Here is a 25,712-nt window from a genome sequence, read left to right on the forward strand (position 1 = left end):
ACACAAATACCCCACGCTCACAAACATGAAGTGTTGACTTAATATTTCTATGTCCGCCAGTACCACTCAATTGGGAAAAAAATATGAAGATTAACTTTCTGTTTTTTTTCTGTTGAAACCAAAAAAGCTTACAGGTTAACACCAAGAAAAAGTTAACAGTTTTATGTGTGTGTAAACTTTTTTATGTTATGGTTTTACAATGAAAATGTTTAAATAAACACCATTTGTATTGAATCATGTTAACTAATTGGGCTCGACTGACAGATGTTTGAATGGCATCAAAGTGCTGGTGCCACCCGCCCGTCATCTTTCCTTCCACTCCCCCATGGAGGCGGTTCACCTGGCGGCCCAGCTCACATGGGAGCCAGATGGACTTCTTTCAGTCGTATTTTTCTTAATTTCCCATTAACTGGTTTTTATGTCGCCCAGCGTGTGAGTGAAGTGTTTTTCACCCTATGGTGTTGCATGGACATCCTGGTGGGCAACAAGTCATCTCCAGCCGCTGTACGGGCAATGGCTGCCAACTCCAGCCGAGAAGGGGACTCAGAGGTCGGCTTGTCTCCACAACCGCTGCTGGTGGTGCTGGTGGTGGTGATGTGTGTGGGCGCGGTGACAGGTACATCACACATTCTGATGCTACTCGCGTTCATTTGGAGTTGTGTTTTTAATGCTTTTCAGGTAAAAATTGTCATTTTTATTCGAGTTTAGTTCATGATACAAATTAACCTTCGCTAGTCATTTAATATAATCTATTAAATGTATCACTTGTACTGTCAACACTATATGGCGATATTTTGTGCTGGGATCATAACCATTATTAGCCCATAATTCAGAGTTATGGAACTAACAGCCGTGTTTAACCTGCACTGCCTCAGATTGTAATATTTTGAAATGTATTTTTAGAAACCAAGGTCATACAAATAAATGCTAAATGAATAGCTCTCTTACAATGTGTTATCTTGGTAAAGACAGTATATTTCGTGTCTGTGAGAATACATAATTGTCTAGACAATACCATTTGTTTATTTAAAGTGTGAGGTGCAGCCTCCCAGAATATTCGAGGGTATCCTTTTTAAATCTCACTAGTCATTTTGTCTAAGATTCCCAATTGAATCGATTGCAGTTTTGACAGTAAAAACATAAAGAGAATATAAGCTGAGGGGGAAACACTACAAAACTTTGGAAATCCCTCATTTAAATATAGAAATATCACTTTGATTTAATTGATTGGATAAAGTCACTCTGAGCTGTTGACACTGCAATGTATTGACACTTGTTGGCTCTCTGACGTGTTTTATGTAGGTAACCTCCTAGTCATTGTCCTTGTGACCGCCACCAAGGCTCTCCATTGTGTCACATCAGTGTTGATCATGAACCTGGCCATCACTGATCTACTCGTAGGCCTCGGCGCCATGCCTTTTGTGGCGTTGTCCATCGTGAAACCTGGATGGGCTGACTGTCTTGTAAGAAAGAAAACATTTAGACTCACACGCTTATGATTTGATCCCTGATGGGGTGTTTTTCCCCTCCACAGAACCTGTGTCTGTTTGTGGGCTACACCTCCTCCGTCTACTGCACAGCCTCTGCTCTAACACTGGCTGCCATCGCTCTGGACCGCTACCACTCCATCATGGACTGCCTGCGCTACAGCTCTCGCTGCACCCTGTGGAGGACCTTCACCGTGGTCCTGTGGATCTGGCTGCAGGCCCTAGCTACCTGTTGCCCCCCTTTGCTGGGCTGGAGCTCCGTGGCCTATGTGGCTCCCATGTACAGCTGTGCAGTGGACTGGGCCAGCAGTCCCAGCTATACGACCACCATGACCGGCCTGTCCTATTTGCTTCCCGCCGCCATTATCCTCTTCTGCTACGTGAACATCGTCAAGGTGGCCCGCGGCCATGCCAGGAGGATTCACACCCTGGAGGACTCAGTCCAACGCAGCAGGGATCCAAACCCCACATTCACGCCATCTCAGAACAGCCCCTCCACACTCATCTGTCATGTCAATGGACAGTTTGTGTCTGAGGTCATGTCTTCACATTCCACTTCCTACCAGGGGATCTTCTCCTTCCTGGCCCATAGTTCCTCCCAACCCTCCCTGCAGGACTCCCATCAACACCATCAAGGAGTTGCACGCCTCTTTCTGGTCATCATAACCTTCTTCCTGTGCTGGACCCCCTATATTGCGGTTGCTCTAATCCAGGCCACAGAAACTGCTCTCACCGGTCAGACCACCCTGGTGCCCCCCTCTGCTCTAACCATCTCCTACTTTCTAGTGCTGCTCAACTCCGACTTCAACCCAGTTCTCTACGCTCTGCTCAGTAAGCGTTTCCAGGCGGCTCTGCAGGGACTGAGGCAGAAGGTACAGGCCCGCCTGGGGAGCAGGAAGGGGGCGCTCGATGACTGTAAATGCAGCGAACCCTGCACCCTTACCGCCCCTGGTCCTGGAACAGCTTCCAGCTTGGACAACTCCCGGTTTTGTGCTCCAGTTTTTACCATCAGTGCTGACCTTAAGCATCATTCCACTGAAGATGCCCCCAAATCCTGCCCCATGTGGCAGCAGACCTGCAGCCCCAGGAGGGTGGATTGCCTTCAGGTCCCCTGTACGCCACTAGAGGGCGGCAGATTGCCATTCTCTGCTCTGACAATGGCGCCAAGGGCCACTTTTCTCTATGGTCAGATTACAGTAACAGTGGAACATGATGTTTGAAAAACAGGAAACCCCTTTTCTAAATCTTACTTCCTCATCTCACCATCAATATCCCATGCTTCCGATATCAAACACCGTTGGGATGAGTGACATCTGTCATATGGACAAAAGTTCCCACAGAAACACTCAAATCTTCGAAAGCTTAATTAGACAAGTGGAAAGTACAAAGGAGGAGTTGACTTCCTGGAGGTGCAACAGCCCATGTAGTGTACAGTACACATTACACCGCTTAGTGCTTTCACTATCATGGTTATGCATATTAATAAATCATGTTTTGTGGTTAAATGTGGCCTGGGCAAACAATGCATATTGAAGCAAATGCTAACTTTTTGCCTAAATTAAGCATTTTCAAGCATAAATTAGCAGGCTTTTATCACTGATTTGGGTGATCTCACAACCGGCCAATAGAATCTTAACACGCGGCCACCGTTGCAACCGTAACATGTTAGCATGTTTGTCAAAAAGAAAGCCAACCCGGACAATGTGTGTATTGAAAAGAAATCTTTTTATGAGGTACATGTGAATATACTTTACAACACCCCACCATCATTTATTACACACATACCCCCTTTTCTTCAACTCTTCTAATCATATGTTGCATCTCAGTGTATAAAATCATCATTCCTTACAAAGGTTTACATTTATGTGTAGCGATAATTCCAGAGGAATACAATATAACTACTGTTTATTGTCATCGAGAATGACAATGGAAAACAGTGCAGTGTACTTGTCTGCTGTACGTGTCGTCATCATCTGCTTCTCCGTTTTGGCTCACCAGCAGGCTGATGCTAAGCATATGAAAGGTACGCTACCGTGTGTCAAACCTGCTCAAAAAAATGGTAGTGGCACAGTAAAAAGCAGATTGCACGTAGTGATGGTCATACATTCACAACAAGGCAAAGTTTCCACCGGTGGCTCTCCGTTCAAGGCTCAGGTATCTCGTTTCGTGTGCCTCGAATGTCTGGCCATTCTTCACTGCACGATGGAATGACAATACAAGTACGGCGGCCTTCGATTTAATAAGTGCTGTGCACCTGGCACTCGCTGCAGTTGAGTAATTAACACTGCAATCACTACTCTAATTGAAATAATGCTCAGTTTGTACTGATGCTTTCATCGGGTTCATAATTGTTTTAGTTCAAATGAATGGGTTATAAGGGAGGCTCAGTGTATTTGCCTTTAAGAATATGCTAATTGATTTCAGGCCATCCATGGTTGCCAAACTAAAACCGCTTCTAAATGTAGTCTCATTTCATGACAATCCAAGCTCATGCATTGTATTTTTTTTCCAGGCTCTCCTGACAAAATAGCAGGCCAGAGATACGGTTCTCCCCCGATTTAACCCAAGGAGAGCATGTGACCGCAAGGCTGCCAATCAGAGTGGTCCTACGAAGGCTTTGAACGCGGCGTCTTGAGCTCACACTGACGGTTGGCAGGTATGAACTCCAAGCTGCTATGTACAGGAGTGCAGGAGGAAGGTTTCTGTCATCTTTACGCCGCTAAAGAGCTCCCGTTTAGTTGCAGAAATTCAGCATTTGTAATTTCTTCTTTGGATTGTTCAGTGGTTTGTGTTAAACAAGTCTACATGGTACTTTAGCTTTCCCCCAAAATGTTTCTTCAGGCAAGTTCTTAAGGATGTGGTGAACCGATGGAAGGACTTTGTCTTGACTTTGATACCTGCTCATAATTTGGGTAAAGAAGAGTTCCAAGTGATCCATGTACCAACTCAATGATAGCTGACACTCTATCTCCGTTCTTGGTCTCATACTAGAGTTCACATCCAAGGAGGCTGCATCTGAATCTAAGATCTCATGGTCCTCGTTGGGGAGTCAGCGTACAAATGTGGACATGGACGTCCTTGCCCGGCCTCTCCAGTTCAGCCCTGTGGACGCCCCTCCCTCCACGCCGCCCTCTGTTGGCTCATCGCGTTTACGTAGCCTGGTGCTGAGCCGGATGATGCACTGGTCCCAGTCCTCCGGAAGGAGCAGCATGAGGAAGCCCAGGCAAATGATGGAGACGGCGATGAGGCGCACCGTGTTGAAATGGATCTCACATGTGTATAGGTCCACCACTGGGAAGGTGAGCAAGTCATTACGACTCTTTACTTTTGCATAGTCATCGTCAAGCGATCAGTAGGCAACTACACATAACTACACATTACATCCTGTCAATAACCAAAGTTACCTCAACCATCTTGGACTAGCTAGCATTCAAAATCCTGTAAAGGATCTTGCTGTAATATACAGAAAATAGCAGTCAGCAAAACACAAGGGAACGACAGAATTTTATAGGAAATCATTATAAAATTATATATATGTATTTATGTGTATTTATATGTATATATTTTTAAAATATATTTTATATAATATATCATTTAATATATTTTGTATATATGTATGTGTATATATATATATATATTTGTTAATATTTTATATTATATATATTATATAATATGTATAATATATATTTTTTAATATATTACTAGCTCTTTGGAATAGAAAAACTCCCACACATACACTTGAATAACATATTAATAAATGACAAGTTCTGCTGCAAAACATTGCTAAGACAACTTTAAATTTAAGTAGGTGTATTTTGCAACCCCCAAAATATTTTGTAATAATTTATGACTGTTTTTTTTGTTTTTTTGCATCAACAGGCTGAAATAAAGGAACTAAATTTGGTAGCTTAAGAGCTGAACCATGTCCAGCCAGTTGATCAATAATAATGATTGGATAGCATGGTGTCTTTGTTTCAGACAAATAGCTATAAGAGCCAATGGAATTAAACAAGTAAAGCATCAAGGAAATAAGGTTATGGTTTATTATCTGGATTTCTAATAATCCTCCACGTGTTGTTGGGATCAGCCATTTCAGTGAAATATATCATATAGCAGACAAACACTGATAGATGAAAAGTCAATTTACGTTTATCAGAAAGTGTGTAATAATTATTTCAACAAAAGTAGGGGGGTGCATAAATTTGGGCACCCCAACAGAAAAATGACATCAATATTTAGCTCTGACGGAACTTCACCTTTCAACTGGCCACATGGCCCCATAGCATGATGGAACCACCACCAAATGTTACTGTGGGTAGCAAGTGTTTGTTCTTCATCCGCCATGCATACCGCCCCTTGGTATGTCCAAATAACTCCATTTTACTTTCATCAGTCCACGTCACATTATTCCAAAATGAAGCTGGCTTGTCCAAACGTGTGTTGGCACATTTTAGCAAATTTTCAATAATTAGTATTAAAGGTATTCAAATCAATAAAATGAAAACGGTGCCCAAATGTATGCACCTGCCTACTTATGTTTAAGTAATTATTGTGTGTATTACGTATGTAAATCCTATGAACTTCATTTCACTTCACAAATATCACTGTGTTTGTCTGCTATATAATAATAATAATAATACTAATACATTTTATTTGTGTAGCGCTTTTCAAAATACTCAGACACTTTACTGAAAATGGAGTTGAATAAAAGCAAGTAAACAGAGTAAAAGATATGTTAAAATCCAACATTGATTGGTTAATACACAGTTAAAAGATGAGTAAAAGCAGGGCGGGGCACAGCAGTCAGGTATAAAAAGTTAGACATTAAAAACAGATTTAAAGAGGTGGCTTTTATTTGTAAATATGATATACAGTAAAGTCTCGTTATATCGATATCGGTTAAAACGAATTACTACTTATTACGATACTATTTTCATTTCCCGGCAAATTTCTAGTCTTTTATGATATAATTAGCTCCGTTAGTACGATACCTGGTTATTATGATAATCCGGTTACTACGATGCCCTTTTCATCTCCCGCCAGCCAATTTGGTCTGCTTATATCGATACAAAAGCAGCTTAAATCAATCTTTGCTTAAGGATTTCAATACCAAAAAAGAACACGGCGAACGGCTGCTTCCAGTCAACTTTATTTTTCACACTTCCACCACCAGAGTGCAGCACACGCAGCGGAAAACACCCGTCCCTCGCGCCTACCCCTCCGGGTGGCAACACCTTCCCTATCGATAGTTCCGGGGTGAATTATGTTCCGGGGTGAATTATGTCCCGGTAACCGGTAATCACCACAGCGTTTATTTTTATTTACTGTAGTACAAAATGTATTGTAGTACAAAAGCATGCTAGATACGCAATCCATGAACTCAAGGAGAAAATTACATGCCATATCAAAGATCCGCCCACTTTTAATGCAGTTCGACGCAGGATCGGATATATGGATAGTCCGGTTATATCGGTATTTTTTCCGACTCCCGAGAATATCGATATAACGAGACTTTACTGTATTTAACTGAAATTGCTGATCCAACAACCAGTGTTCTATAAAGCAAAATGACGTGAAAATGATCAGGGGTGCCCAAACTTTTTCATACCACCGTATGTACTGCAGTACAATGTTTTTGATCACACAAAGCGTTTATAGTGTATGTATTTCCTACTGTACAGTACTGTTTATATGCAGTAATGATTAAATTGGGACACTTACTGGCATTGACGGGAACACTTAAGACGATGCCAAGGGAGATTAATGTCGGGTACGTAATAGCGATGCCAAAGTTGACCAGGATATTGAAAGCTGTGTGAGGAAACACAGTTAGATCAGCAACAATTACTGTACATAGCAAACACTGTAGATGAGTGATATTTGATGTATACCAAAAAGCAGGCCTGCGACCCCACACAGGTACGCCCAAGGGATGTCACCGATGGAGCCGACGTACTCCACTCGTGTAAAATATAAGATAACTGGCACAATGCTCATAAAGACAAAGTTGGCGCCTCCAACGATGGTCAGGAAAAGCGCAGCCTCCCCAAATTTGGCACTTCCCAGGACCATCTTGAAGAGCACCTGGCAGGAAGAGGGGAGGGGGGGGGCTTTCTCATGAATGCACACCATCAAATCTCATGTGAAGCATCACAAAGAACGACCTCGTCTTAGTTACTTATTACCTTTTTTAGCTTCATAGACCATTTAGTATGATATAGTATACAATAATGTAGTATCACTACATGCACCATAATAAACATATTGTCAAATGAATTATGTTAGTATTATTACTTCTGTTAAGGCGGATAATTAATTCCACCACCTAAGCTTGTGGCCATTGAGTGAATCCTACAAATGAGATTCTTAATGAAATCTCAATCCCCATGAATAAAAAAACGAGAAAGAAACCTTGTATAGCGCAGACATGGAAGCTGAGGTAACAACAAGCGTGATGCCAATGACCGAGTGGCTGTGGAAGCCATCAGCGTAGGTCATCATGACGATGCCTGCTATCGCCAAGATGGCAGCCACTATCTGTAAAGAAAGAGAAAAGCTATTAATATGCTGTGTTCAGGGACATGGGACTTTGTAACTCCTGCAGTTGGCCTCCACTTTGTCTTGCTGCGGTCTAATTGATGCATGGGGTTCCTCGCCAGCACGGAAGCTCCTCCGGTATTCCTGTAGTTGATTGTCTCACATTGATTTCCATTGCTAGCCATCATGTTTATACTCCAGAAGAAGACAGATAAGCAAGCAGGAAGAGACCCTGCCTCCAAAGAACCTATCGTACAAGCACATAAATCCTTCCTGGTGTGCTGAATCGTGTGTTGGTACAGGCCTCAGTCATACAGTACAGCAACTAGGCAGAGGTCCAATTGAATGGTTTACTTGTGCATTAGGGGGGTGTCAGGAAGACAAATGAGCTGTGTACTGTGTACTGGACAAAAGCATACCCAACGCCCTCGTCCAGGCGAGACGCCTTTAACGAAACGCTCCTGCTTGTCAGTCAAGACGGGGGGGGGGGGGCGCTTGCTTATTATGTCAACGACCTTGTGTTTTTCATTTTATGTTTAGAATGTGTCAGCACACGGTGAGGGTCACAGAGTGATGGGGTCATGACTCTAAGCCCGCGTACGCGACTGTAAATCCTATCCTACAATATATCTACTTTATACAGGTAAGATAAGATAAGATATGCCTTTATTCGTCCCTCAGTGGGGAAATTTGCATTGCACAGCAGCAAGAGTACAGAATCAGTTAAGCAGTACAAAATACACAATATAGAAAAATAAACAATATAAACAACGCAAGTATTAACAAAATCAACAGTTTTTCCAGAGTTATATTCAAATACAGTATGCAGATAATATGAAACGAGATGAGATATATGACCAACTTAGTATATTGTATTTAGAGCCTTAATATTGCATGTGGAGGTTAATCAGATATTGCGCAGTGAATGGAGTCAGGAGTAACTATACTGAATGTAAAAAACAAAGTATTGCACAAATGTACCTAGTGGTGTAGAAGTAGTAGAAGGTACAGTAGTCCCTCAAATCACTTTTTTCAGGAATCATTCTCTTTTGTGGTTGAATACAGCCTTTTATTCATCACAAAATGTAAGAAAATAGCATGTATCTTTTACCTAAATTAAGTAATTTCAAGCATAAAAATGAATAAATTCATTCATTCATTCATTCATTTTCTACCGCCTTTTCCTCACGAGGGTCGCGGGGGTGCTGGAGCCTATCCCAGCTGTCTTGGGGCGAGAGGCAGGGTACACCCTGGACTGGTGGCCAGCCAATCACAGGGCACATATAGACAAACAACCATTCACACTCACATTCATACCTATGGACAATTTGGAATCACCAATTAACCTAGCATGTTTTTGGAATGTGGGAGGAAACCGGAGTACCCGGAGAAAACCCACGCATGCACGGGGAGAACATGCAAACTCCACACAGAGATGGCCGAGGGTGGGGATAAATGAACTAAAATACAAATATACGACAGTGAGAAGATGCATTCAAAGTATTATATAATGATTTATATATTATATATAATGATTTTTATATTATGCACTGGTCACTAGGTGCCAGTAATGCTCAGCGAGATACACAAGCACCAGACTTGAACCACCAAAACAGTGCTAAAAACGTGCTAACGTTGCATGCGTAGCCCACACCAAGATAAATCTCAACTCTGAACCCCGGACGTCACTTCCTGTCCATGCCACGAGAACACTTTTACAGAAATATATGAGTATGAATATATATGCGTATGATATGAGTCTTCTGTGTGTCTTCAATGGCTTATTTTCTCGTACAATATCTATTATATCGGCTAAAAGGAGTGTCCAGGTGACTACTATAATGGCCCCAATGTTGACACCTGTACTTCTAGATCAGGGGTGGGCAAACTTTTGACTGGCGGGCCGCATTGATATGAAAAAATTTCCGGGGGGGGGGGGGGACTATATATTTTACATGTAACAGTCCACCTGGTATTATTGTATCTGTAAAATTGTCATGCAATCTGCTATTATTATTTATTATTTTATATTTATATTTAATTATTTTTTATTTTTAAATAAAATATTATAATAATTACAATAAAATTAAAATAATTATTATATTATTATTATGTAAAATATGCAAATATAACAATATTATATATAATTAATATAATAATTAGCAGTAATATAATAATTATAATAATCATAATAGTTCTAATAATAATTATAATAATTATAATAATCTAATAATCTAATAATCTAATAATCTAATAATCTAATAATAATCTAATAATAATAATAATTATTATTATTATTATTATTATGTGCTTGTGTCCCTTTTTTCAGGAGCACCTTGTAAACAACAGACCATGTCAAAAAAGGAAATTGATAAAACCATCAAAAGGTTGGCTCAGGCCATGATGCCAGGTTGTATGTTGAGTTTAAATGAAATACTTTGGAAAGATTGGGCGGGCCGTATTCAAACACTTGGCGGGCCGGATGTGGCCCGCGGGCCGTAGTTTGCCCACCCCTGTTCTAGATGGACCTAAGCAGGTTTTCTGAGGCAACATCTCCTCATCATGTAGCATCTCTTTGCTCATAGTACACATCTCTGCCCGTGTGTGCTCATGACAAACTGGTCCGGCATCCCCTGCATTGCTGCAGACATCCCATCTCTGCAAGGTGCCACCATGAAAGAAAGCAAGCCAAGAAAGACAGAAAGAAGCAGATATGAGTGGGAGAAGCAGAGAAGTCGGATTATTACTCATGGAGGCCTTTCATCACACATAACGGGAAGTGGGGGAGACCGGGATGGGAAAAGGATGCTTGAGTGAGTGTGTGAAGGGAGATGGAAATATATCCCCTCACGGAGCTAAATCCTTCCACTGTTCTCTGTATTGCACCAACGTACACACTAATGCTCGGTTATGCTCCTAACACCACACCGCTGTGTGTCATATTTTGACTTGTATTTCCATCAATTCTGACGTTATATACGCTGATTTTTACATATTCCTATGCTACAATCGTATTGGTGTTTGTTTGAGAGTCGCTTTTGTGCAATCAGTAGTGCATACTGTGATAATAATGAGGCAGTAGATGTTTACAAATGGAAATATAGTAACATCGTGTCATGTTCATAACACCAACAATTGATTTGTGTTGCACATTTTCAATATTCATTCATTCATTTACTACCGCTTTTTCCTCACAAGGGTCGCGGGGGTGCTGGAGCCTATCCCAGCTGTCTTCGGCCCGTAGCCATGTGGGACTCATGAATATTCATCTCATGGTATGTTTATTCAGATGAAAGGAGGGGACTGGAAAAGGGAAACTGATGGGAGAGGCGAGGTACACCCTGGACTGGTCGCCAGCCAATCACAGGGCACATATAGACAAACAACCATTCACACTCACATTCATACCTATGGACAATTTGGAGTGGCTAATTAACCTAGCATGTTTTTAGAATGTGGGAGGAAACCGGAGTACCCGGAGAAACCCACAGGTAGAACATGCAAACTCCACACAGAGATGGCCGAGGGTGGAATTGAACCCTGGTCTCCTAGCTGTGAGGTCTGCGTGCTAACCACTTACCGCCGTGCCACCCCATTTTCATCATATTTAACCATAATTTGGCACATTGTGAGCTCCAGAGCCAAGTCTGAGTCTCCACTTGACCTTTAGCCGTGACCTTGCACGTCCTATTTACCGGAAGCCCCAGTCCCCTCCACACTCTGGAGCATCACCGGGCATGCTTCCAGGGGGAACACCTCCGCGTTTTAGTCAGGGTGCTGCTTCAGAGGTCACTTGACTTACAAACATGTCATCTTGTCTTCCTGTTAGGGTTAGTAGTCCTGTAACCCAACTCACCCTGACCCCCATGAAGCGGTCTCGTAGTACAATCCAAGAGAGCAGGAAGACGAAGGCCTTGTTACAACAGAAGAGCGCCGACGCGTCCGTTGTGTTGATCTTCCTGAGGGCCTGCAGGTACAAGTAGTTGGTGAGGATCCACAGCAGGCCGAATGGGGCCACCTTGGTGAAAAACACCTTGGGGTTCAGCCCGTCGTCCCCGAAAAAGCGACAACACTCCCTGTGCAGAGACATGGCGAAGAGCACAAACGATTTGAAATCAATATATTACATCAAAAGTGACTTTCTTTGAAGTTTTTTATTATATTTAATTCCAAGAAAGATTATTGCATTGCTGTCACAAAGTTGTATGGCCTGTGATTGGCTGGCGACCAGTCCAGGGTGTATCCTGCTGGGATAGGCTCCAGCCTATCCGCGACCCGAGTGAGGATAAACGGTATACAATATGGATGTGTGGCACTGTAATTCATTCATTCATTTTCTACCGCTTTTTCCTCACGGGGGTTGCGGGGGTGCTGGAGCCTATCCCAGCTGTCTTGGGGTGAGAGGCGGGGTACACCCTGGACTGGTGGCCAGCCAATCCCAGGGCACATATAGACAAACAACCATTCACACTCACATTCATACCTATGGACAATTTGGAGTCGCCACACAGAGATGTCCAAGGGTGGAATTGAACCCTTGTCTCCTCGCTGTGCGGTCTGCGCTAACCGCTCAACGACCGTGCTGCCCCACTGTAATTCAATCAAATTTTATTTAAAAAAGTGGGCATTAGTACCTGAATATACCATTAATTTGCTGTTTTAAGACGCTACTTTTTTCTTCAACTGCGGCTTACACAGTGGTGGATCTCTTTGGAAGGAGCCAATCATGAGTGCACTCACCACAAGCTGGTCAACGCATAGGAAATCACAGAAGATCATTAACTATCACACGATCTAATAAAAATTCAAAATTCATGACACAGTAACTTAATCAAAAGATGTTTATTCAAATATATAAAAATTTCCCTATAAAAATGTAAAATAAAAAAAATTGGGTGCTGCAATGACATCAGCTTCCCTCTATGCTTTATCTCAAACAAAATATATTATGGAATTTTTTTAATGGTTTTCTGATATTAAACTTGTATTGATACTGTACATGTTTCTATATTTCTGTGGTATAATGTTTGTGTGTTAAATTGCTGTGTGATGAGTTTAGAGTTTGTAGGATGAAACCGTGAGTCGTACTAGATTGAGTGACGACCTCTTCCAATTTCCAATGGGTTGACAAGCTCATTGTGAGTTTTTCGTGACTCATTATTGGCTCCTGTCAAATAAAGAGCTGCCAGGTCCTCTTGGATTTGACCAAGCCACAATGTGCCAACGTTATGACAGGACATGTTGGGCTTGTACACCGATGCGACTTCTATGAGAACAAATCAGTTTTATCCTCTAAATTTAGTTGATGTGACTAATAAACCGGTAAACCGATACGACCTTGACAACGCAATTTATGAAGTAATTAATGCACTCAAACAAAATTATGAATGAGTTGCCGAAAACATTGAAGAACATATCTGGAATCTTCTGTGAGGGTGCTGTGGGGTTCTTCCAATACAAGGAAGGACGTTTGCTGAGTAACAGATGGAGTAATACACACGTCATCGTAATAATGCAAAGTCATGTATCTGCTGGTTCTCTGGTGTGTTTGTGTTGTCAGGAAACAGCAGGAAGGGAGGAAGGAAGGAAGGAAGGAAGGAAAGGAGGTGTGAGGTGAAGCATCTTGTCACACAAGTTGTCAATCAGAGCCATCACTTGTGCTTAGTGTCGTTGGCCCCTTAGGCCCTTCTGTATCCTGATTGACAGCACTATAAAAGAACTAAAGGGTCCTCGGGGATGAGCCCCTGCGTGTGCTTCCTTCACACGGACCTTCAAACATGAATACACGTTCATACAGGTTGCTCATGAAGAGAATTATAAGGCAAAAAAATGTGATGATAAATCAACTTTATTTGTATAGCACTTTTCCTGCAAAGACATGCAACACAAAGTGCTTTATACCCCCCCTGAGGAAACACTGGAGTTAAAATAGCATAAAATAGGACTAAAAAGATAAAAACCTAAGAAAAGTTTAAAAATATGAGTTAAAAGTCTGATTAAAAAGGCGTGTCTTTAATCTTTTTTTTTTAAATATCAACAGTCTCTGCAGTCCTGAGGCTCTCCGGCAGGCTGTTCCACAGATGGGGGCCATAGTGGCTAAATGCTGCCTGATCGTGGGTTTTTGTTCTGGGTTTTGGTATTGTTAAAAGGCCAGTGCCGGAGGACCGGAGGACCGGAGGACCGGAGGACCGGAGGACCGGAGGACCGGAGGACCGGAGGACCGGAGGACCGGAGGACCGGAGGACCGGAGGACCGGAGGACGTTGATATGGTAAAAGCAGATCAGATAAATAAGAAGGAGCAAGGCCGTTAAGACATTTAAAAACCAGTAAGACAGGGATCTCAAACTCAATTTACTTGGGGGCCACTGGAGCTCGGGTCTGGGCGAGACTGGGCTGCATCAGGATTTTCAAAAAAAAAAACAAAAAAACACATTTATTAAAAACAAAAAAAATTTAAAAACTTCGCTTTGGTTCCAATTTTCTACAAGAAAAGCTCTGATAAAACATTCCACTGTTCTCAAATATCTTACTTTTTATTTTTCTACACAAAATAAAATGAAAAATAAATAAAAAAATAAAGAAAATCAATCAGTAATAAATAAATAAATATAATAATAATAATAATAAAACAGCAAATAATAAAAACTTAAGAAAGCACATATAGTTGGTGGGTAGACAAATTATTTTTTTCAGATTAAAATGAACAAAGCATTATTAGAGCCCTGTAGACATGACAAAACACGACTATAGTCACATTTATACTCTTTTTATTTACAACATATTGCGCAACTGCAGGGTCTTGAGACACATGCTAACTCGCAAACTAGAGAGCTAGCGACCTAAACGGTAGCCTTCAAGTTATTTCCTTTCAACTTAAATAGCCAAAAACTTACCACTTCCACACGGATAGGGAGGATAACTATTAACAGTTATTTAACCTTTAACATGAACATTAACCAAACGTAATAATTTTTTCTGGGTACATGATACCATACAGCATCCATATCAAACTTGCGCGGGCCGCACTAACATTAAACTTTCGTATCAAGGCGGGGGCCTCAAACTAGTGTCCTGTGGGCCACATTTGGCCCGCGGGCCACGTGTTTGAGACCCCTGCAGTAAGAGAATCTTAAACTGATAATGGTATTGATAATGAAGTGCTGGTACATCGTAAGTAAGCCCAAATTGAGGCCAGTTTTCAGTCCAAAACACGGTTGTGTAATTGCAAATATAATAAGACAGACCACAGGGTTCGCCTCCAAAGAGAAATCTAACTTATTCGAGGTTAGCAAGAGCGTCCTCATGCAGAGCAAGACGAGTACGGAGCAGATGGAGACAAAAGAAAAACCTTCTCTATGGGGGGGGGGGGGGGGCTGAAGGTCAAACACTCCAGATACGCTGCATCAGCTCATGGTTGTGTTAGCGCCAAAGATTCTAACAGCTTGCAGCAAGTTGGAAATCTAATTTGAAATATCAATGAGACAACAAAGTGTGAGTCTTAGTAATTATTATAAAGTCAGACTATGGGGGTCGGTCAAGTCAGGGACAGTTTGAACAGTAATATACTGTAAATGGCCGTAAAACCAGGGGTAAACTCCAGAAATGATTAGTTTGCAAACCCTCTCTCGGGTCCAAATCCAAAATTGTGTCAAAGAAAAGCTGTTATGATGACAATTCAATTTTTTTTTGCACTTCATTTCCTGTCTGTCTTATCCAACACTGCACTAGGGCACTATGCGCAATTAGGGATTTCTTCTTGTTTTTCTCCTCTCCTTTTTAACATTTCGTGGTTACAAAATCACATCCATAGATCCTTAATATTGTAAAAAATGGAAAAAAGAAGAAGTCATGTGGGCGCAGTGACAGAGTACACTGAGGAAGGGTGCTGGAGCCTATCCCAACTGTCTTGTCCTGGACTGGTCGCCAGCCAATCCCAGGGCACATATAGACAAACAACCATTCACACTCACATTCATACCTATGGACAATTTCTCCTAGCTGTGAGGTCTGCGCGCTAACCACTCGACCGCTGTGCCACAAAGGCCCTTCCATTGTGGAAGACAACCACAGGGTAAAAGTAAGTACAGTAACTTTTTTTTATTACTGTTTTAGTTCATTCTTCATACTGTATTTTATATATGTCCTCCATGTGTCCTCCATGTGTCCTCCATGTGTCCTCCACCCTTATACGTACGTGTTTAGTGCTCTCACCTTAATCTCTGTCTGGCCGTTTGCCTCTCCGGACTCTTGCATAAATGGCCGACGTAGTAGAGAGGGAAGAAGAGGCAGTTCCAGGTGGTGGCGAACCAAGTCAGGGTGAAGGGGCCGTCAAAGTGCGTAAAGGTCAACTTGGCCAGCTGGGTGGAGCCTGCCCACGACGAGCAGACGCACATCACCATGGCGACTCCCCACAGGGCCTTCCGCACCTGCACCGCCGTTATTCGGATGCAGCACTGCAGCTTCCGCTTGCTGGAACCTGATTCTGGTCCCGCCGCTCCTGCCGCCGTCTGCACATCCTGGCCGGCGTGGGCCGCGTGCTCCCTTGGCCGGTCTTCCCCTGGAATTTCCAATGACAGGTCAATTATTTGTCAATGATGTCTTTTTTTTCTTTATTTCTCTCAAGCTGCTGCACCACTTCTGAATTTCACAATGTGCTGCCCTTTTCTGTGTAAAAATAACTTCTCCCACTCTTTAATTGGCCTTGAAGGTAATCGATCCGACATGTGAGCGTAATGGCGCTGATGGCGTATGACAGGCTGCAGCCAAACGGAGGGCGAAAGAGGACAGGTCTGATATCAATCCTACAGAAAGGTGCGTCTTTGTTTGTTTGGAAACGCTGCAAAAAAACACAAAACAAGACTTCTTACCATAAAGTCTCCATAAAGTGTCCCTAAATGATTAATATGAGTTCATCCTGTATTTTAACTTAAAAAGTCCATTTAGCTCCCTATGGACGCGTTAATTCACTACAGCATTGATGGTGATGATGTTTATCAGGAGGGACGTCGACTCTGCTAATTAAGCCATGTAATCAATATGATGTCACTTGATGTGGTTTTGACCCCGGTTCATTTAAGGCTTCGGTCAGCGTCTTCAGGGAATACTGATATAAAATAAAACCCTATTTATTTTTAACAATATACAATAATTTAACCACATCTAATTCCTGCTTTTAAGGCGTGCACAGCAAATCAACCTCCTCCATCCAACCGTCTTCTGTCTCTGTCGCACCAACTACCCTCATGTCCTCCTTCACTACATCCATAAACCTCCTCTTTGGTCTTCCTCTACGCCTCAACAAACTACAATATATTCACAACTCCGCTGCCCGCCTCCTCACCTCCACCCGCTCCCGTCAACACATTACCCCTGTCCTTAAAAACCTCCACTGGCTTCCCGTCCCCCAACGCATTCACTTCAAACTTCTTCTCATCACCTACAAAGCCCTCCACCATCTGACCCCCCCATATCTCACATCTCTGGAACTCTTTGCCCCATTCACTCCGTGCTTGCCCTGACCTTCCCAGTTTCAAAAAACAACTAAAAAGCCACCTCTTTAAATCTGTTTTTAATGTCTAACTTTTTATACCTGACTGCTGTGCCCCGCCCCTCCCCGCTTTTACTCATGTTTTAACTGAGTATTAACCAATCAATGTTGGATTTTAATGTATCTTTTACTGTTTACTTGCTTTATTCAACTCCATTCTTCTGTAAAGTGTCTTTGAGTATTTTGAAAAGTGCTATACAAATAACATTTATTATTATTATTATAATGTCCCTCTGATGTACTCCTTCCTGATCCTATCCATCCTGGTCACTCCCAATGAGAACCTCAGCATCCTCATCTCTGCTACCTCCAGTTCTGCTTCCTGTCTTTTCCTCAGTGGTACTGTCTCTAGACCAGGGGTCTCAAACTCTATTTACTTGGGGGCCACTGGAGCTAAAGTCTGGGCGAGACTGGGCCGCATCAGGTTTTCCAAAAAAAACAAAAAAAAACGCATTTATTAAAAACAGACAAATTAATAAACTTTGCTTTGGTTTCGATTTTCTACAAGAAAAACTCTGATAAAATATTCCACTGTTCTCAAATATCTTACTTTTTATTTTTCTACACAAAATAAGATGAAAAATAAATAAAAAATCAAGAATAAAGAAAATCAATCACTAATAAACAAATAAATATAATAATAATAATAATAATAAAAACTTAGTTGGTGGTGACAAATGATTTATTTCAGATTAAAATGAACAAAGCATTATTAGAGCCCTGTAGACATGACAAAACACGACTATAGTCACATTTATACTCTTTTTATTTACAACATATTGCGCAACTGCAGGGTCTTGAGACACATGCTAACTCGCAAACTAGAGAGCTAGCGACCTAAACGGTAGCCTTCAAGTTATTTCCTTTCAACTTAAATAGCCAAAAACTTACCACTTCCACACGGATAGGGAGGATAACTATTAACTGTTATTTAACCTTTAACATGAACATTAATTCTGGGTACATGATACCATACAGCATCCATATCAAACTTGCGCGGGCTGCACTAACATTAAACTTTCATATCAAGGCGGGGGCCTCAAACTAGTGTCCTGTGGGCCACATTTGGCCCGTGAGGCCGCGTGTTTGAGACCCCTGCTCTAGACCAAACAACATGGCTGGTCTCACCACAGTTTTGGTCTGTCCTTCAACCCCATAATAAGGTAGGAAATACCATTCAGTAACCCTGACAAGGCCCACCTGTGAAGTGAAGTGAATTTCAGGTAGCTACCTCATGATGGGTTTGCCAATATCTGCACTTCCACTGTATGTGATGTCTAATAATATACTGTATGTCATTTTATTTTTAGAATATGCATAGAGCTCATTTAGCAAAAGAGCCGAATGAGGGACAGATTTCATGTTCAATGAGGCATCTCAGTGTTGGTGGTCACACTGCCCTTGACCTTGCTAGACGGTCTCATCACATCACAGATTGACTTCCCTGATCACTATCACCTCCCAAGCTAATTCCCTGGCTTCTTCGGCCTCGGCCGCACAAAACACAGAACAGTCGCTCTTTGTTTATGTGTCGTGTGAAAAAGCAACATCAAACTGATGCAATGAGATTCTATTGTCTTTTATTGGCGGAGAAACAATGCAGAACAATAATCCCCGTGGGTCGCATTTGGCAGCAATGAAAGCTGATTCGAGGAGAATTAAGTTTCTCTATTCTGAGCTGCAAGAGCGCTTTGTCTCCCCCTGAAGGTCATGGCTGTTTTTTGTCCTTCCTGGGCCCCCATAGTGCATCATGTAGCCCTTTACACTGCCACCACGCTGCTGCACAGCTGAATCTTTCCAATTCAGACACCACCCCCGTGGATGCACCGAGACATGTTTTTACATCACCCAGCATGCACACCTCACATATTAGTAAAGCATAACTTCTTCTTTACAGTACAGCAGCATTCTACTGTATGCACGTGTCAGCACCTTGAAGCAATGACTCAATTATATGAAGAGAACACAATTATTTTACACTTATACACTTGGCTTGGCAGTGACTAATGTCAGCGTAACAACCTAGACTAGCGGGGATAAACCATTAGTGTGGAAGAAGGGGAGAGAGAGGCTCCTCAGCTAATGACATTAGCAGCCATTACCACCATGACAGATTGCTGATGGACTCAAAGTGCTTCACCTTATCACTTCCATATCCAAAGCTGCGGTCAAGGTCACCCGGATGACTGCAGTGGTGGCATAAAAAGGTTCACAAATGATGATATTCATAAAAAGCACCTTTTGGGTGACACTTGTATATGTAAGGTAGCAAAACTCAAAGGTCAGCCCACTATTGTTGACCTTTCGACAAGATGGGGACGGGTACAATACAATCGAGCTCAGGTCGATAGACGGTGTGGACATTGAAAGGGTGAACGAAAATAAATATGAGCTGAAAACCTCATATTACAAATATACAACATAAGGTGGCCAGAAATATTTCAGTATTGAACAAAGCAAAATTTGTTCCCAATCAGAAATCACTCCACACTCTTTATTGCTCTCTGGTTCTACCATATCTTACTTATTGTGTGGAAATATGGGCTAATAACTATAAAAGCAATCTTCACTGGCTAAATGTACTGCAAAAAAGGCCAGTAAGGATAATTCATAATGCCGCCTACAGAGAACATACTAACTCCTTATTTCTAAAATGACAAATACTTCAACTTGCTGATATAGTTCATCTTCAAACAGCTAAAATAATGCATAAGGCTAAAAATAAGCAATTAGCTAAAAATGTCATCCAATACTTCTCTACAAGAGAGGAGAAATATGATCTCAGGGAAGAAGTACATTTGAAACACTTCTATGCTAGGACTACGTTATGCTAGCCATAGCATTTCAGTATGTGGAATCAAACTATGGAATGGATTGAGTAAGGAAATCAAACAATGCACAACGATGAGCCAATTCAAGAAACAATACAAGCAGTTGATGTTTGCTAAATACAAGGATGAAGAGTCTTGAACCAGTCATGATGTGCTATATATATCACTATATTGACACGCACTATGGTACCCATTATGGCATTGGATGCTCATATCACCCAGTACTTTGGTACGGGACAAAAAATAAAAAAAATATATTTTTTTTTAAAAACACCCCAAAAATTATTAAAAATTAATAAAATAAATTAATAAATAAAATAAATTTGCTAAATCCAAAGATGAAGAGTCTTGAACCAGTCATGATGTGCTATATACGTATATCACTATATTGACACTTACTATGGTACCCATTATGGCATTGGATGCTCATATCACCAAGTACTTCGGTACCAAGTACATTATAAAAAAAACAACAAAAACCTTAAACTGTATTATGGAAAGCAGGAAGTGAACAAATGTAACAGTTAGTGATTGTAAAAGTACCAGATGGAGGGGTAGGATTTAATAAGCTTTGCTTCTTCCTACTCCTTTTGGACATGTGGAACTGGGAACTGATTATGGGATGCACTCAATTGGAATCTGATGCATGTTCAAATAAAATAAAACCATTACCATTACCATTACCATATGTTGTATGTATGTACTGGGCACGTACCACCTTATCTATCTGATGGCCACAGCTCTCAAATTAACTCATCTTAAACTTTCTAAGGATTGTTATCTGATATTGTTGGAAGAATCCTCCTTAATTGGGTTCTTGTCATCATTAGCATTAACAATTTTACAATGATTTCTGTGTGGCCCGCGCACTAACCACTCCTGCACCGTGCAGCCCTAATACTGCTATTATGTCATTAATATGTAAAATATCTGAGCATCCTAATCTATAACAGTAGTTGTAATATTACTATTCGGGTTTTGTTGTGTTCAATGTCCTACTCAGAAGTGAAAAGTTGTTAACAGGAGTGTGTGACCCCGCAGGAAACAGGAGGAGAGTGTTTGGCATTTTTAAGAAGCGCCTTGAATCCACTCTGACAGCTCCATATCTTCACCTTGTCACCCTGACACGACACGTTGGGTTGATGCTCAAACTCAATGCTGACATCCACCAGTTCATATTTTAGCCTCCTATGAAGGTTATTAGTCTGCATCATGTGGACACTGAAGCAGTCTGATTAACATGTAGATTTATCTGCATTAACAAGCCTGTTTTCCTGTGTACCCCCCCCCCCCCATATTGGTTCACGCTTCCCTGCTTCTCATTCCCTGGCCGCTTTCTAGCCCACCCTGCAGTGTCTGCAGTGCAGATCTCTCCCGCTGATAGCTGCAAGCCCACAACGAGTGCCAGCAGAGCCCGACCTGGCTGCCTCCACTTGGAAGTCACGTGACAAATTGAGGTACATCTCTCCTCTGTACTCCTGCACTTGTCTCCATCATCACAGGGAGTCCGCGGGTTACAAATGAGTTGAGTTTTAGTGTCCGTGCGGACCTAAACACCTTCTGTAAGTAACTCATACTCCGCACAGAAAACAAATAAAATACAGGAATAAAAGGCTGAAATAAAACTGACATAAAAACAACTCCTTACGTTGGCATTGTTTTGCACACTCTGGGGCGTTGCAAAGGAAGGAGAGACAGGCTTATTCGGAGATTCAATAATCAGATGTTGATAATCAATCACATGTTGATAAAATGTTGATGGCCGTCTTACGATGTCTAATTTCACTTTTCTGTTACGGAGGTCAAAGTTACCTCAAAAGAACAAAAGTGACGTCCTTTCTCAAGAGTTGTGTGTGTAACTTTTTGTGCCATATTAATAATTCCTTTATGTGTGTGTCCGTAAGTATGAAATGTCATAATACCAAACTAGGACCACCTGTATTTTCCTCTGTATTGCAGTAATATTAGTACCGTTGTGTCAAATACTGTATACTAACCAATCAATCTTCTGTTGGATTCTATTTAGCATGGATCATAAGCACCAGACAATAATAGACATATTCTTACATCAATAACTCAATATCAATAAAAACACACAGCATTGTTATTTCTCCTGTATTGGACCTCATTTCATAGCGTACACAATGTCGTTAAAACATTAGTTTAATGACCTCAATTGGTTATCGCGCAACATTGACTTTAATGTTCAACATGTCTGCAGGATGCAACATCCTGGATGTCTTTGGAATTATTGGCTCCACTCTGTTATTAAAGGTCCCTTATTACGCTAAACTGACTTTTTAATGATGTTGTAACAGTATGTGTCCGTAGAGCAGGGGTCTCAAACATGCGTCCCGCGGGCCAAATGTGGCCCGCAGGACACTAGTTTGAGGCCCCCGCCTTGATATGAAACTTTAATGTGGATGCTGTATGGTATCATGTACCCAGAATTAATGTTCATGTTAAAGGTTAAATAACTGTTAATAGTTATCCTCCCTATCCGTGTGGAAGTGGTAAGTTTTTGGCTATTTAAGTTGAAAGGAAATAACTTGAAGGCTACCGTTTAGGTCGCTAGCTCTCTAGTTTGCGAGTTAGCATGTCTCAAGACCCTGCAGTTGCGCAATATGTTGTAAATAAAAAGAGTATAAATGTGACTATAGTCGTGTTTTGTCATGTCTACAGGGCTCTAATAATGCTTTGTTCGTTTTAATCTGAAAAAAATAATTTGTCTACCCACCAACTATATGTGCTTTCTTAAGTTATTATTATTATTATTATATTTATTTATTAGTGATTGATTGATTTTCTTGATTTGTTTATTTATTTTTCATCTTATTTTGTGCAGAAAAATAAAAATTAAGATATTTGAGAACAGTGGAATGTTTTATCAGAGCTTTTATTGTAGAAAATCGGAACCAAAGCACTGAAAAAGTTTGTATATTTTTCTGTTTTTAATAAATGCGTTTTTTTTTTGGAAAACCTGATGCAGCCCAGACCCTAGCTCCAGTGGCCCCCAGGTAAATTGAGTTTGAGACCCCTGCCGTAGAGCCTTTTATGACCACCTAAATATGAGAACAATCTAGCACCTCCCTCTACTTTTGAGCAAAGCGCTTCTCAAACTGTTGCGTCAATAACACCCTGGATGATTCTACAATCACTAAAAACGCTTGGTCCAAACGGTCCAATTCCTAGCCGAGCCTTCTGATCTTGTCACGCTGCATTCACTGTCTTTCTAATCTTTATTCCTGACAGACGACCTGTGGTACCTAAACACACCAGAAGGAGCTCACGTGGCCAGCTTGTCCCGCTCAAGGACACCATAAAACACACTTTGCTGCTTCTACCAGATGATACCACCACACGGGCTGACAGGATCACGATCATGATCCGGGACGGTGGAGGAAGGCCGTTACTGATATTCAACATTGAAGGACAATGAAAGCAGGTCCTCGTCGCTTGTTTCTCCGCTGATCAGCCCGGCTGCTTCTTCACCCGCCGCAGGTGAGTGCAGTGACGCAGTAAGACGCTGGTGACTGATGGCAGACATTGACGCCATTTCACGTGGTGGAGCCACACTTGAACACACTGGCAAGCATCCCAAATCCCTATTTAAAAGAATGTCAACCTTGTAATGGAGAGGCAACCACCTCCTTTTCTCCCTCCCTGCAGCCAAAGGTCACTGATCATGAAAAGACATTGAATCAGAGGCGCGTTCTGAATTACAATTTCACATTCTAAGAAATGCAGCCCACCTCCAAAGTTCGTCAAGTAGGAACCCACGTCAAGCAAAAGAAAACATTTCATCAGTTTCATTTGTATTAGACCCAAACGGTTGTCTAATCTGAAGATATATTATTAAAAAAAAATGTGCACAGCCAACCATTACGTCCTTCAAACAGTTTTCAAGCTCTGTTGTGATTCTGATGACTATGATGTCATCACTGTTGGTTTTGTAGTTCTTTGGTAATTATCACAGTTACGGCTCTGGCTGCAAAATAATTGTTACGATTGTAAAAAAAAAAAAAAAAAAAAAACAGCCTTCCTGCAGCTTCCATCTTCTCTGACTTTAAGTTAAAGATTAAGCCATGGATTTTCAGCTTTAAGACTGTACAAACGTTTGCTTCCCACGGTTCCAGATGGTATTTTCATGCTACACATCACACTTGGAAGATAGATTGATTTCCCTCGGAGAGAAACCTCGTATCAAGGAGAAGAGGAAGGATGGCGGCAATAGATACAACAGACTCCGGCTCCAAAAAAAAGAAAGTAAGAGCGAGACTCAGTGGTGTGCAGCATCAGTTTGACCCACAGTTTGAGCACTCTTTAATAGAAATCATGTGGTCAAGACAAATGGAGCCCCACGGGAAGTTTTGATGTGGTGAATTAGCACCGATACCCCAAGGGTCTCTCAATCGCTCTGCTCAGTTATGAAGCATAAAATGAGTTTTCAAGACTCTGGAGGGCCTTGAGTGAACTCCTACTGACACAAGAGGAACGCCAGAATTCCCCAGAGACACAATCACAATGGAGAGACATTGAAAAAGAAATCAATAGCTAGCGTTTGCCCGGTTGGATTTATCACCAGAGCACACGGGGGATGTAGTCCAGACATAGTGGGTAGCTCCTGGTGACAACATCTCATGACCAACAGGTGAGGAGCATTCCATGTACCGTTAGTCATGTTTCAAAAAACAGGATTTACAAAAAAAAGAACAGTTGACGTGCTTAAAGAAAGGTTTTGAAGTCTTTGTTACATAAGAAGCGGAGTCTATGAAAAGCCATGTGTTCTTCCCATGTGATTCACTCTTCAAAGCGGCTGCATCAAATGGGGAACCAGCGCCATTCCTAAGCTATGTGCAGCATCCGCTCCATCCACTACACACACTAGGACCACTTAAATTGCACCCACCAATTTACCGTAAAATCATTGATAAAAAATAAACACCCTTTCCATTTTACCGTATATCCGTTCCAAAGAAACACTGAATTCCCAAGTTTTTTCTTTCTGTAAGCGGGCCAAAAAGAGCATAAAGGAACAGCCTGAGGCTCCTTGCAGCAATCATCCTCTAAAGGAAAGTCAATATCAGCCTTCAGATTATATTTGGAAATAGCAGCCACGTGGCAGTTATTCATAATATTACCCTGTGCCTTTTACACAGAACACAGCATCCGGATTCTAAACCCGATCCTGAAGTAGACACTGGATAGTCCAAAGTTTCTCAAGAAAAGAGACGTCTCTTAATGGTAAGTACCTTTGATTGATCGTTAGCTACTTCTTGCTCTTCTGACTCTTCCACACGACCAAGTAA

At 41.6% G+C, this 25,712-nt stretch overlaps 2 protein-coding genes and 1 long non-coding RNA gene across 4 annotated transcripts in view; 2 read left to right on the plus strand and 1 right to left on the minus strand.

Annotated features, from left to right (window-relative positions):
* Nucleotides 1-264: 264 nt before the first annotated feature.
* Nucleotides 265-3,658, plus strand: LOC131108129 (5-hydroxytryptamine receptor 1D). The gene is made up of 3 exons (XM_058058940.2): nt 265-616; nt 1,303-1,463; nt 1,535-3,658. Exons 1-3 carry the CDS (start codon nt 265-267, stop codon nt 2,705-2,707), a joined length of 1,686 nt encoding a protein of 561 aa, XP_057914923.2. The 3' UTR covers nt 2,708-3,658.
* A 15-nt stretch (nt 3,659-3,673) lies between these two features.
* The window catches only part of slc35f3b (solute carrier family 35 member F3b), a 51,945-nt gene continuing 29,906 nt past the window's right edge, over nt 3,674-25,712 (minus strand). For both annotated transcript variants that reach the window (XM_058058293.2, XM_058058294.2), the window contains 6 exons: nt 16,237-16,582; nt 11,881-12,100; nt 7,899-8,024; nt 7,379-7,571; nt 7,209-7,298; nt 3,674-4,778 (listed from right to left, as the gene is read on the minus strand). In XM_058058293.2, coding sequence (XP_057914276.2) covers nt 4,537-4,778; nt 7,209-7,298; nt 7,379-7,571; nt 7,899-8,024; nt 11,881-12,100; nt 16,237-16,582 — 1,217 coding nt within the window. In that variant the 3' untranslated portion in view covers nt 3,674-4,536. The remainder of the gene's footprint in view (nt 4,779-7,208; nt 7,299-7,378; nt 7,572-7,898; nt 8,025-11,880; nt 12,101-16,236; nt 16,583-25,712) is intronic.
* LOC144894491 (uncharacterized) lies at nt 16,753-24,215 on the plus strand. The gene is made up of 3 exons (XR_013625117.1): nt 16,753-16,836; nt 21,745-21,860; nt 23,656-24,215. It is a non-coding gene; the product is annotated as an uncharacterized LOC144894491 (long non-coding RNA).

This window comes from Doryrhamphus excisus, linkage group LG20, assembly GCF_037039965.1.
Source record: "Doryrhamphus excisus strain RoL-2023G ecotype Guam linkage group LG20, RoL_Dexc_Guam_v1.1, whole genome shotgun sequence".
NCBI lineage: Eukaryota > Metazoa > Chordata > Actinopteri > Syngnathiformes > Syngnathidae > Doryrhamphus > Doryrhamphus excisus.